This window comes from Pagrus pagrus, assembly GCF_965226575.1.
Source record: "Pagrus pagrus genome assembly, chromosome: 18".
Lineage (NCBI taxonomy): Eukaryota > Metazoa > Chordata > Actinopteri > Spariformes > Sparidae > Pagrus > Pagrus pagrus.
This window is the reverse complement of record NC_140202.1, coordinates 6,582,117-6,596,411: the sequence shown is the minus strand read 5'-3', so window position 1 is coordinate 6,596,411 and position 14,295 is coordinate 6,582,117. Positions and strand designations below refer to the sequence as shown.

Genomic DNA, 14,295 nt, shown 5'->3' with positions numbered 1-14,295 from the left:
TAGATCAATGGACTTCTCACTGTAGATATAACATGGTTCTGACCCATTTAGGGATGGAAACAGGACCTCTGGGGGTGCCCTGTGGTGTCTGACACCAGGGCATTGGTGTGGCATCCATGGATCCGGTATGAAACAGTATTGGGTTTCCCAGCAGAATATTGCATTGTACCAAGATGAACAATGTTATTCACTTCACCGGCTAGTCCTTTCAATGATGTGGCTGATTGCGTAGACTTGTGTTTGAAGAGTTCCGTCTTCAATAGGAACCATTGTTGGTTTGGGTCAAATCCTTGCCAGGCTGGGCTGAAGTGCTGCGTCAAACCGAGTAGAGCCTCACCCGGCAGATGTAAAGGAGTACATGAAGAGTACTGACATCTATGTACTGAATATATGTATCATGTTAACTGCCAGGAACAGACTGCATCATATGAAAAATATTAATATGATAACAAAGTGGATAATTCTTTCTTTAAAAATAATTTTCACTCTCACTATTAACTGTATGGATCACAATACAATCTGCTGATAAGTAACAGTGTGCTTAAGACGGAAGTAATTACAGAAATGATACGCCTTTCCTTTTGTGCTGTATGAGTAATTTCCTTGGACAAAATATCTAAAAAAAAACCAAATGAAATTGTATTTAATTGGGGAGCTGGGCAAAACCAATCCATTGCAGTGTTTATAGGGAGAAATAAACCCAGTATAGATAATGGGTATCATCTGTCTTGGTGTTCCCTGTACGGTAGGAGGCATATTTCTAATAATCTAAACATACGGAGACAGACACAGCTCCTTTAAAGATTCTGTGTGACCATTGCTGCCTCTTGATATGCTCTGCCCCCCCCCACAACTCTCTTATCACAGTGCTGCGCATTTAGCACCCAGTGTGCCCTTTGAGCAGAGGTAGTCCCTCATTACCTTCCACTCATCTCTGTGGACACACAGAACACACACACATAAATTAGTGTGTGGGTTTGAAGGTTAAATAGGCTTCCCAAGGGACCTGGAGTCATTAGAACAGACTTATTGTATGCTTTGGAACCGCCACGCTGCCCTGAGGCTTCGCTGGCTCACGGATACAAACCTGTTCATGGAACAAGAAAAAGGCAACATGCTGCGTAAAGAACACAGCTTCTACCCCCACATACTGCATCACCTTTATGTACCTGAAGTATTTGGTGTCATTCTCAGAACTAATGATGCTGTGATCTGGCTTTCACCAGAGAAACCTTCACAGGGGGATGCGTCTTGCTCATTATTAGTCACTCATATGCTAGTGTAACAATCTGGAATATCCACCTTTAACCACTAAAATAAACCTAAAATTGCCTTTGAAGAGAAGAGCACGCTGCAAGACTCAAACAAGACAGAAAGTTATGAAGTGTGAACAGCACAGCAATCTGATGACTTTGAACGTTACGTAGTGTGGCTAAGGCACTAATTGACGGACTTCCTGTGCAAACTGTCACTCTGTCCACCATGTTAAAATTGTGAAAAAATTATCAATCATAATTCTAATTTCAATGTTGCAACCTGGCTTAAGGAAGAGCAGAGGAGGAAGACCCCACATGACTTAGTTTTACCCAACAATACTAAATTGCATATCGGTGGCGGTGGCGGTGGCAAGAAAATGACATGGCATAGTTCATATGAGTTGTTCTTGTGAAGGTCATATGCTTCATTTATGGAAGTACTCACAAACAAACTACTTCATCATTGGAGGACTTTTTAAGTTCCTGTCTGCCTCACTGGAAAGGATTTTGTTTTTACTCAGTTGGCAATAAATGGCCTTCAAATACTTGCTCCCATGAAGTGATGCGGTTTTAATCTACTCTTTATAATTAAGGCCTTCTGGAATTGAAATTTTTGCAATATTTAAAAGGTTGCCTTTTATGTTCAATATTTTGGGTGCTGTTACTGCTTCGTCCAATTATGAACATTTAGGATCCAATGAACGCTTTCACTAAAACAACATAGTTGAGATGGTGAACATACAAAGGGTATGGCAGCCATATCACACTATAAGAACAAGGCATTGTACTGGTACTGGTACTCTACTAGTGCATTGACTTCACTCCAGGGCTGGTGATATGACATAACAATAACACAGCAATATGTTTAGGCTATATCACAATACACAATATATATACAATATATACATCTCAATATTTTTAAATCCTCAAAAGCACTTCATGAATGCTAGGATTGGAAGCAAAATGAAATATCACAATATATTTGACTAAATACCTCAATATTGATATTGCAACAATGTAAGGATGACTATTGGTACTTTCACAGATATGAACACAATGGGACAATGAGATGTTTGATAAATAATCATCAGTAATGTGGAAATAAAGACTAGGTGGGTAAAGGCTAGTGTAAGAACAAGCAGAACAGTCTGATGAGTGCAGAAAATGACATCACTTTACTGTAATGCAGCCTTTAAAACCAGGAAAAGACAACATGTATGCAATATCATGACATAACAACATCAAAGACCATATATAGTCCCATATCACAATACGGGTATGACATTTATATTTTGCCCAGCCATACTTCACTTTTCTTCATCTACTACAGAAGATTATTTAGCATGCTTTGCCTGTGTTGGTTTTGGTTTGGAGAGAGACTGGACGTCTCCATTCATATTCATACTTCAAACTGTACCAAGGGGGGAATTCCCCTGTTGTTTGTACCTAGTGAAACATAAAGAGGCTAATTTGAACATGATGTTGGCCCATCAGGTAGAGGCTGAACATGAGCCCTGTAGAAGATGCCATCGGATGATAAATTATGCAAGCAGCACGGGATCCTGTGTGGGAACAGCTGAGCTATTCATTATGCAAATATGCTAAATGGAATGAAATTGTCTGCACCCACCAGTGTCTAGCCAGTACGACGATGAGTATCCACTGGGAACTGACATCCACAGTGCCTACATGGGTTAAGGAAACATGTAATTTCTCAGGTGGGCCTGTCACTTTAAGCAGCGGTGAGACATCTGAGAAATTAAGATTATTGGATCGGTTTTAGATAGTGTTAGAATAAAAGAGGGTCCGCACTAACAGTCCAACCTCTTCGTCATGTTTACAGTGTTTGCAGTTCTGGCTGAATCACCAGCGCCTGTAGAATCTGGTTCAACAGTCGTAGCACCCAAACACTGCTTATGTTAATCTCAGCTGTGGAGTTAATAAACATGGTAATGTATGCGCGTGGGCTCCACTCCCAGAGGGCAGACCCGCAGTGACATACGTTCCCTGAAATGAGTTATGGCACAAATAAAATGGCCCCCGAGGCCTCACAGTTGGATGGCAGCACATCGGCGTCTGTGTCAGCATGGCAAGGTGGCCATTTTGGCTGCTGGCAGCCAGCCACAGCCCCAGCTGGATGGAGACACATAAATCATTACAGCAGAGAGGAGAAAAAATTAGAGAGATTTCTTTAGTGAGTCTCCGCCATAAAAACTCTAACATCCCTGTCTTAATGTAAGAGGTCCAGGGTCTGGTACTAGAGGAGGAATCTGTGCTGTACACTCTCCAGTTTCATGTGTTTCTGATTCTTTCTTCTTCATTCTTCAAATACTGTATTCAGCTACTAATCATTTCCAATCCCTTCCATTTTGCCATTTTACATATGCTGTTAAATCACCGTCAATGAAACTCAGCACAGAATTATTGCTGTGGAGATGTACATTATACAGAACGCCCCATACAAGCTGCAGTCCATGTATTTCCATCCCATTATTCACACCCTAATGGCTTGTTTGCTTGCGTTTGCCTGGCCTTTATTTGTTTGTGATGGAACGCTCTCCACAAAAACATCTGTGACTGCGCCAATCTAACCACCCTACTCTGAACTCACCTCATCAGACGTATTAGGTATTCTGATGGTTGTGGTTGTAGTAGCAGCAGTAGCAGCAGTAGCAGTAGCAGCAGCAGAAGTAGTAGTAGTAGTAGTAGTAGTAGTAGTGGTGGCAGTAGCAGTAGCAGCAGTAGTAGTAGTAGCAGTAGTAGTAGTAGTAGCAGTACTAGTAGTAGAACTAGTAGTAGTAGTAGTACTAGTAGTAGTAGTAGCAGTAGGAGTAGCAGTAGTAGCAGTACTAGTAGTAGTACTGGTAGTAGTAGTAGCAGTAGTAGTAGCAGTAGTAGTAGCAGCAGTAGTAGTAGCAGTAGCAGTACTAGTAGTAGTAGTACTAGTAGTAGTAGTAGTAGTAGCAGCAGCAGTAGTAGCAGTAGTAGTAGTATTACTAGCAGTAGTAGTAGTAGTAGTAGTAGCAGTAGCAATAGTAGTAATAGTAGCAGTAGCAATGGCAGTAGTAGCAGCAGTATTAGCAGTAGTAGTACTAGTACAAGCAGTAGTAGTAGTAGTAGTAGTAGTAGCAGTTGTAGTAGTAGAAGTAGCAGTAGTAGTAGTAGTAGCAGTAGCAGTAGTAGTAGTACTAGTAGTAGCAGTAGTGCTAGTGCTAGTAGTATAGTAGCAGTAGCAGTAGTAGTAGTAGTAATAGTAATAGTAGTAGTAGCAGAAGTAGTAGCAGGAGTAGTAGTAGCAGTATTAGTAGTAACAGGAGTAGTAGCAGTGGAAGTAGTAGCAGTAGTAGTAGTAGTAGTAATATAGTAGCAGTAGCAGTAGCAGTAAAAGTAGTAGCAGTAGTAGTAGTAGTAGTAGTAATAGTAATAGTAGTAGTAGCAGCAGGAGTAGTAGCAGTAGTAAAAGTTGTAGTAGTAGTAGCAGTTAGAGTTCTCAACGGGCCTGAAAATTACAACCCGACCCGACCCGGCCCGTGGCTTTTAAAGCCCGGACCCGATGTAACCCGACACATCAACATGAATTATCTGCCCGAACCCCGGCCCGCGGCCCGACGCCGCCGATCAAAAAAAATTAAGCCCGAGGTCCGACCCGACCCGAGTCACTTGCTTATATTTTCGACCCGAACCCAGCCCGAACCCGCGGGTCGCGTCGGGTTTGTCAGGCCGACCCGACCCGTTGAGAACTCTAGTAGCAGTTGCAGTGGAAGTAATAGTAGTAGTAGTAGCAGTGGGAGTAGTAACAGTAGTCGTAGCAGCTGAAGTAGTAGCAGTAGTAGTAGTAGTTGTAGTAGTTGTAGCAGTAGCACTTATAGTAGTACAGCACAAGCAGTAGTAGTAGTAGCAGTTGTAGTATTAGTAGTAACATTAGTAGTAGCAGTGGAAGTAGTAGCAGTAGTAGTAGCAGTAGCAGTGGTACAATAGCAGCACAAGTACTAGCAGTGGCAGTAGTAGTAGTAGTAGTAGTAGCAGTTGTAGTAGTAGTAGTAGTAGTAATAGTAATAGTAACAGTAGCAGGAGCAGTAGTAGTATCAGTTGTAGTAGTAGTAGTAGTAGTAGTATAGTAGCAGTAGAAGGAGTAGTAGCCATTGCAGTTGTAGTAGTAGTAGTAGTAGTAATAGTAATAGTAATAGTAGCAGTAGTAGTAGTAGTAGTAGTAATAGTAATAGTAGCAGTAGTAGTAGTAGTAGCCGTTGTAGTTGTAGTAGTAGTAGTAGTAGTAGTAGTAATAGTAATAGTAGCAGTAGTAGTAGTAGTAGCTGTTGTAGTAGTAGTAGCAGTAGTGTGACACATCACCACCCAGGTTAAAAGGCAGAGTAAAGGCTGTACTTGCTCCGTGTCACAGAGTGGCTTTATGGCATATTAATATTTGACGCACATCCGTTACTGGGCAGTGCCAGTTCATGTGGTTGCCTATCCGTCTAGATTAATATACCGAGTTGGAGGCTGTGCTGGTTTCAGCACACACAGACTCTTCACTACAGGCGCAGCCACTTCAAAAGTGCCTGAGAAAAGTGTGTTTTGGGCAAAACAGCTGGCAGTGCGCCTTCATTATGTTTCAACTCCTTAAAACTGCTAGATAAAAAGAGCTAATTTAACAATCCCATTGCCCAAGAATACAAATAAAACCAGACTAGTTTTTTTTAAACAGGATAATGCAGTCTAAACCGTGTGTTACAAAACATAACACCATCAGCTGAAAGCTTCCAAGTCATTTTCTATTTTTTGGCTAGACGAGTGTGGGTTTGAGAATGTACTGCGTCTTCCTGAATGTTCACAGATGTCCCTACAATCATGCTCACCCTGCCTTGACAAGACCCCAAGTACCCATGATGCACTTATGTTTCCTTTTGTTATGCCTCAGCACCAACTAAATGTGATATTCGGCCTGGAAACAGATTCTGTTTGGTAAAACGACATATTGCACAAGCTGTCCTTTCAGCAGTTTCACTGTGGAGGGGAAATGACAGCCAGGGCGAAGGCACGGCTCTCCAAATCCATGCACAGTGGGAATGCATATGTCACTACAAATGGTGCTGAAAACAGCACGGCACCACACACTACCCTCTACTCACTACTTGTGTATGAGATCTGATCACACAGACATGAGAATGCATACACGTGTTAAAAATAAAGCATGTGTAGTTGAACGGAAATGATGCTGTAGCTGCTCCCCTGACTCCAGAGCAGCCTGGCACTGCTCATCAGTGTCACTTCTTCTCCTGCCACTCCAAAAGGGATGTGGGCTGATTCATTCTGCTGCCGCCTTTTGTAGGCAGAGAAGCTATATTACCATCTTTTCAGGGATAATGATGCGCCACACACATACAGGAAGAAATCAAACTGAATGCACACCTTAATTTTTAAAACATGAGTAAGAAAGAAGAGAAAATTCTTTAGTAGTGGCTTTGAATTACAGGGGAGCAACTGGAGTTGACTGTGATTGCAGCTCATATTCATCTTATTAGTACATTCCACTCATTTATGCTTTCCATCACTTTTTTCTAATAACTTTTGAAGTGTGTCACATTTCGGTATGCTTTTTTCCTATCCTAACAATGCTCCCCCTCAGTTACATTGTTGACTTATGTTGACTGAGCTTATCCTGATAATACTGTATGCTGCATTGTAGCAAAATGTACACATTTACTGTGGAAATGTGGTTAAACTGCTGATTTTTTTCCCCTTTAAAACAAAATTATCCAACTATCATCCTTTAAAATAACAGCTTAAAAATCGCAGTAGATCAAAAAAAAAAAGAATCAACCAATATTCCAGTGCCCACTTGCGAGAGCTTTTAATGTAACTGTTCATGAATGTCAATCATATCCCGGTGTGCGCTGGAATATTGATTTTTTTTTTTATCCACTGTGATTGCTCTGTACTGGCTGCACCCAAAGGAGAAGCACTGCTGAAACTTGATATTTTACGGAGAAAATGTTTCCTGGTTTTCTCTCTGATCTTTTCCTGGAGTTTCCTGAAAGCAACCTGTAACCACTGCGTAGAGTAGCTACAACTTAGCTCTGCTAGCTGAGTCTGTTTGGAGCACTGCCAGAGAGCATCATTCCACCGCCGGGAGGAGAAGGTTTTCAGGTGAAAGGCCGTAATGGGCACCAGAACCAGACTCAGCAGCCTCTATGGACATCATGACAGAGGTGGAGACCTAAGAGGATGATGACCGAGAAAGCTTTGGGGAGAAAAAGAGACAGTGACCGAGCAAGAGGCGAGAGACGAGAGTAAATCTCAGGGTGGCTTTTAGTCGTTAGTGACAGCTTCAATAAATAAAAAACTGCAGCAGGCAGACTGAGCTGGACTTGTTACTGTTGAATAGTAGATAATAACAGCTGCTTGCTAAGTTACTTGTTTTGAGTTGTTGCACTTGCTTGATGTTTGGCTGTGTTAGAAAAGCTGTCAACTCGCTTGATTATTTGAATATTTGTTTACTGAGGACATTTAATCGAGTGTTGTGTGCAAGCCTGTGGACCAGTCTGTGATGTACTGCACCACATTACTGAGCCTGGAGTCACATCAGATTCTACTGATCCGGAGCCGTTTACCGACGGGAGGAGAGCTCAGAGATTACTTTTAAACTTTTGGGATTTATCTTCACTCCTGTTTATCAACCTGACTGCAGCAGTCATCCGGAGGCGACCTCCATTGTCGGGTGTTTATATTCTGTAATGTTGACTGCTGACTGGAGCTGGAGGGGGAACGTACTTTACTTCATGAACGCAACGTTACAGGAAAAGTAGAGAGAGAAATGGAGTCTCTGGTGAGTGCGGAGTTGAGTGAGAGGTCGATCTGAACAGACACCCTTGGTGCATGCCTTTGCTTGCCAACTCAAAGCTACTGTACAGTAAAGTTATCTGGCTGTTTGGGGGGAAATGATCCTGCGGTCGAACTCACTTTGCTGGGGGTCAATACACCATGAAACACCATACCACCAACCACAGTAGACCAAACAACAGTAAAGTGGTAACGTTGTCTTTGGCAACTTAAATGAGGAAAAAAATGCCACCGTTGTATGTGGAAAAGCCTCTGTCATCCTGTCTGTCATCCTGTCTGTCCTACCGACTCTTCATCAAACTTCTGCCTGAAAAACAGCATCTGTCCCCGGCAGAACTAACTTTGCAATTTTCCAGGATGTATAGTGGGATCTCAATCACAACACTTTCTAACAGCATCCATATGATTATAAAGAGTCGGCCGGATGTCAACGTCATGATGTGTACCGTCACACCTCTTTTGGTTCCGCAGCGCCGGTGTGCTGTATGAATTGACACACTGGAGCGGCTTTAAGCCGATGCTGCTCGGTTCAGTGTGAACAAACAAAGGCGCTGTAAAGGTGAGCCTTCGTTGCAGCGATAATGCAGAGTCTCTGTGTGAGAAGGGCTACAGACAGATAAGCAACCAAAGGAACGCACCTGACTTGAACAAATTAATAAATTTCTCTGGGTTCACATTGAGGATAATGTATGTACACACCTCAACACAGGTCATGTTGTTTTTAGACATTTTAATGCAGAACTCCTCCATAATGTGCTGCACTCATTACAATTGCACTCTCTTGCACATATTAGTCTACATGTTTATTATACTATTCCCTGTACACTGACAGCAAACTTGTTTTTCCTTGTTTTAGTACACATACATGGCCAGTAAAGCTGAGTCTGATATTTAATCTTTAATTCATTTAGAGCTCAGAAGTACCTGAGCCTGCATCTCCTCTGTACGCCACTTCAATTAAACACAGATGACGCACATTCTTGCACCATCGTATAAACATCTAATACTGCCACATAAGCATATCCAACCATCACAATCAGTGATTTGTAATGCAACCCATGACAGCCAATACACTCAGATATCAAACAAACAGCTACCGTGGTGTAAACTGCATGGCAGAATTGTCGACAAATGTATTTTGTCTCGCGGTGTATATCAGCACAACCACACAAACATAGTTACACAACAGATTTTGCCACATTTTGTCTAATTTAGAAATTTATGGATTGACCGAGGCTTCGTCAGAGTGAAGAGGGCAACATGTTCACTGTTCCTGTGTTTCCTGATGTAATGTACTCAACTAATTATACCACAGCCATTTCTTTAACACACACACTCAGACACAAGTGCACACACACACACACACACACACACACACAACACTGTGGAGTATGCGGCAGACGGAAAAGACCAATGTTCTGTTTCTGAGAATAACAGAACGATTGCCTTGCCTCCAGCAGGCTCTAAAAGGCTGTCATAACAACTAGTTTGAGAGCAAACTCTGCGCTCTGCACTAACAGCAGCATTAACAGCTGCATCAGAGTATGGCTTGTTTATGAAATTAAATAAGGACAGAATGTCAGACATATCCACTTCTGCTTTATTTGCCCTTTTTTCTGCTCTCTGCAGAGCGAACACACAGGAGAAGGCAAGTGCTCTTACCTTCAGAGAGCGAGGCAGCAAACTGTGAGCCTGCCATACAGCACACTCCGCATCTAACAATCTATCTATAAACCCAAAGACATGCAGGAATAAATGAATTGAATATGTACAAAATAGAAAGAATTAATGTCACTTTACAGGATCTGGTGTGTCTTCTATGCATGAATCATCCAGGAGTGCATAGACATGTACGTTGAACATTGTCTTTCTCTGAGAGCACCTGCAGTGATTCTAGCAACTACATTTAAAATCATCAACAATATTTGGTGATTTTCAAAGTTCATGTTTGATAATTAAAACAGATGTTCCCTGTTTTCTTTACATGAGATTCTTTTAAAGTACAAGATTAATGCTACTGTATATGTAGAGCAAAATACAATTCAGGCTTAAGTTGTGTCAGATGAGGGCCGGATATCATTTCAGTATTTTATCGTGCTCACCTGGATGATGCCAAAATCAAACCTATTGAAATTAAATCCAGTGTATTCTGACTCACCTCCTTGCCGAGGTCTTCTCTGATGACCTGCCGGATCTCCTCCATGCTGCTCTGAGGAGCTCGGCTGTGGAGCACCTTCAGTGTGGATGTGTACTCCTCAGGCAGCAGGTAGTCCAGAGCACCCAGGTGCTGACCCACCTTGATGAAAGTACCCCGGTTGGCACAGCACAAGTCTCGAAGACGCTCCGCTGCCCGCCGATGCACCTACAGGTGATGGAGCAGAGAAAAAACAAACAAGGACAGAAAAAGTCAGAAACAGGAAACAACGTTTAAAGAACTGCTGAGAGCTACAATCACAGTGGTTTATTATCTTGGAAGCATGATATGATGAAGATATGTGGCAATGATCACTATTGTATCACAATTTACATTTTCAGTGAAAAATAATGATCAAAATCTTGATGTGACATTTGTTAGAGGTCTGGACTGTAAACCTGTTCTGACAATAACCGTGAAATTAAAGAAATGAAATATGGATGTCATGTTGACAATATACATATGATAGTATCGTGGAGATAAGCCAGTGGGATTTCAATAATATTTCAATTAATTGTGCAGCCCTAGATATCTGATGTGCAATGTTGGCTTTCTGCCTGAAGGATGGAGTCAAACATCGTCTGTTCAAGGTTTATCCTCTTCACACGTGTTCAGATAGCTCTGTCTAAAGGTCAAATCTAGATGGAAATGTGGCCGTTTGGGGGCATTATTGGCTGCTAAACCCTGCTGACCCCTTAGCTAATAAAAAAATGTAGCAAGCACCACCTACTACATACATAGTAAAAAATATTCTACAGTTCAGCCTATATTCTACAGTTCAGCCTATAGCTCCATGTATGAACAAGTCGGCAGCAGTTGTAGCATGGCTAATGTTAGCTGCCTTAGCCACATCATCTGCACAGTCTCCGGTGGTCTCTGAGGTGGAGTCAGAGTCTTTTGCTCTATAAGATCTGTACACTGGGGATAATAATACAGATAAGTGTATCCCCCCACTGTGGTAACTCTCTAGGGCTCACAGACCCCAGTTGGAGATCCAGGCCTTGAGTGATTTTATCATTTTATGTCAATTGTGTTTCAGCAGTAAGGAAGTTAAATCTAAAGTACTGTCATCTCATTAACTCCATGTTGTCCAGTAGAGCACTGGGGCAGTTGAGACAAATTTTAAAAGGGTACACTTGGGTCTAAAATGTGTTTTTCTGCTGGAGCATTTAGCGAGGACTCAGTAAGAGAAGTTCAAAGTTATTAAAAAGAGAATAAAACATCCCACTTATACAAACACTTAGGTCAAAATCATTGTTAAGTTACAATACAATAAAATCAAAATGAAAATGAGCAATAAGAACAGAGGTATATAATCTAATGAGAAAATATTTTACAACAAGGCCCTGAATGGTGTCTGTGGTGTGTGTGTGTGTGTGTGTGTGTGTGTGTGTGTGTGTGTGTGTGTGTGTGTGTGTGTGTGTGTGTGTGTGTGTGTGTGTGAGTGAGGAGGGGGGGTGGTCCCGTCCCGTCTGTCCCATTTGAACCAGCTGGAAGTGATAATGCTTATAGAGAGCTCCTCTCCTGAGACCAGTGCAAATAAAAAGCCGTGAAATTAGCTCCCCTTAACCTCTGTAACCCCCACCACACACACTATGAATACACACCAGCACACACACACACACACACAAGGCATGCTCCCACAGGACTATTTGACATGAGTGTCATCTGGGCTATAATGACAAAGCAATGACAGGAACAAGTCGCCAGAGATTACCAGATGAGCTTTTCTGCCTGAAAATGCACTAGGAACAATTTTATATTAAAACTGTCGCGACATCAGAACCTCCTCCTCAGTTGACAGAAGGTTATTTTATGAACAATTTAAATTGTCGGGTTCCTTATTTTGGAATTCCTTATTAAAGGTTTTTTTATTTTATAGCCTTAAACAAAAACAACAAATGACTCTATTTTAAGTCAGTCATAATATTTAAAGGATGATTAAGACAAAATAATGGGTTTTTATTAGCGTTAAATGAGGGAAAACAATCAACATAATTGTGATAATTTCAAATTAAATCCAACAATTCTTGGAAAAGAAAAATAAATTAGTTAAATCATTATCATTCATAACATTTTGACTGGTTTGAGCACTGATGGTCATTTTATACAAAATCTATTGAATTCATCAAGTAATTCTAGAAAAAATACTGAAATGAAAAGAAAAGGCTAAATAATATAAAGATATAGATATATATTATAAAATATAGAGTTTAAAAGCCTGCAGCTCCTCCAGTTAGTTAGAACTGAAGAAGCCTCTTGGATGAGAGGTGAGACGTCTTCAACAAACTGAAACACGTCCAGTTGTCTGAGTGACTCTGATTCTGGGTCCATTTTAATAAGGCTTGTTGATACACCCATTAGACTCAGCCACAAACACTACAATAGGATAGTCTAACAAGCTCAGCATTGATCTGAAAGAGCTCATTATTGATTTGAACAAGTCAGGAAAGTCACTTGGAGCCATTTCAAAGCAGTTACAGGTCCCAAGATCAACTGTGCAAACAGCTGTTTGTAATGGTAGTGCATGGTACAGTTTTGTTCCTGCCACAATCAGAAAACACAAACCATCACCTGCTGCTGAGAGAAAACTGGTCAGGATGATCAAGAGTCAACCAAAAAGTCTGCAATGAATTAGAAGCTGCTGGAAGACAGGCGTCAGTTTCCACAGTCAGGTGTGTTTTCCATCAACATGGGCTGAGAGGCTGCCGTACAAGAAAGAAGCTCTTGATCCAGACGCAGCCCCTTAAAGCTCGACTGAAGTTTGCTGCTGATCACTTCAGCTCAATGTCTTCAAATAAAATCTGAGTAGTGGTCAGTGTTGCTGTCATAGTTTGCTGAGCAAATAAATAATTTTGAATTGTATTTTAAACCAAGTCAGCTACAGTTATTGTTGTCTTTTTTAAATGATGTACAGACTGCACTGAACATCACAGGGTTTTAATGCGATTTTGTGATCATTTGCCATTTTTGCTTAGTTACAAGGAGGTCCAAGAGGAAGCAGTATTGTCATATCATGTTTTACTCCTCTGTCATGCACGTGAAAGGCCTGTTAGAGCACTGATTTGTCATGTTTTCAAAATGAATCAATGAAAAAAAGCAGATCCTTATTAATGAATTAAATGTTCACAAAATGTGTCTGATCAGTAAAGCTGTGATTTCAGTTCAGAACAACAGCCCGCGCCTTAAAACAACCAGATCACCTGAAGTCCTGTCAGAGCTATTTCTGTCTGAATGTGTTGGGAAGCTGGTTCTGGGAACAGATCAGAATGAGGTTCTGGCACCAGTTTGCCGACGGCTCGTAGCCTCATCATCAGATTCATCATCGCTCCTCTCTCCGCTCTCTTCCAGCAATCAGTATGGTTTGTCCGACGGAGGCGGGCTCGAAGCTAGAGCATGACATCACCATGGCAATGCTGCTCACTGACAGCCTGAGGGGTACGCTGCTCTGGGATAGGCTGACGCTGGCCTCCGCCCCCCATCTCCACACACGCGGCATCCAATCAAATGGACCGTTAGCGAATTAGACACACGGGTTAATTTGTGGGACAACACAGAGACACAGGAGCTCGGTGCAGAATGCCTCTGGGTATCTCCACACTCATCCTCTTCACACAGTTGGCAAGGACAGTAAATAAAAGGCTGGAGGGGTGTGTGCGTGTGTGTGTGTGTGTGTGTACACTTTGATGGGTGGTGCGTAATGGATGGCAGAGGGTGAAAGAATAAGGGAGTGGAGGCTCATAAGACAGGAGAAAGACAAAGACAGAAGAAGGTGGAGTGAGTAAACGGACAGTGAGGAGTGAAGGACGGAGAGAAGGAACCTTGAAATGCTTTCATTGTGTAACGTAACTGGATTAACTTTTGACCTGCAGCAGTTTCCCCCAGTTGATTTTCATGCTAAAATGGTAGTTTTCACTTCGGCTTGTAGAATTTCAGAATCGTCTGAACAAAACACTGTAAACATAAACTAGGCAGGCGAGGAGAGGCTCAATCAGACGTGCAGGC

General features: G+C 41.8%; 1 protein-coding gene across 3 annotated transcripts in view; it reads right to left on the bottom strand.

The window, feature by feature from the left end:
* The window catches only part of adck1 (aarF domain containing kinase 1), a 67,851-nt gene that overhangs the window by 30,053 nt on the left and 23,503 nt on the right, over window positions 1–14,295 (bottom strand). For all 3 annotated transcript variants that reach the window (XM_084381342.1, XM_084381343.1, XM_084381341.1), the window contains exon 4: window positions 10,255–10,458. In XM_084381342.1, the coding sequence (XP_084237468.1) occupies window positions 10,255–10,458 (204 nt within the window). The remainder of the gene's footprint in view (window positions 1–10,254; window positions 10,459–14,295) is intronic.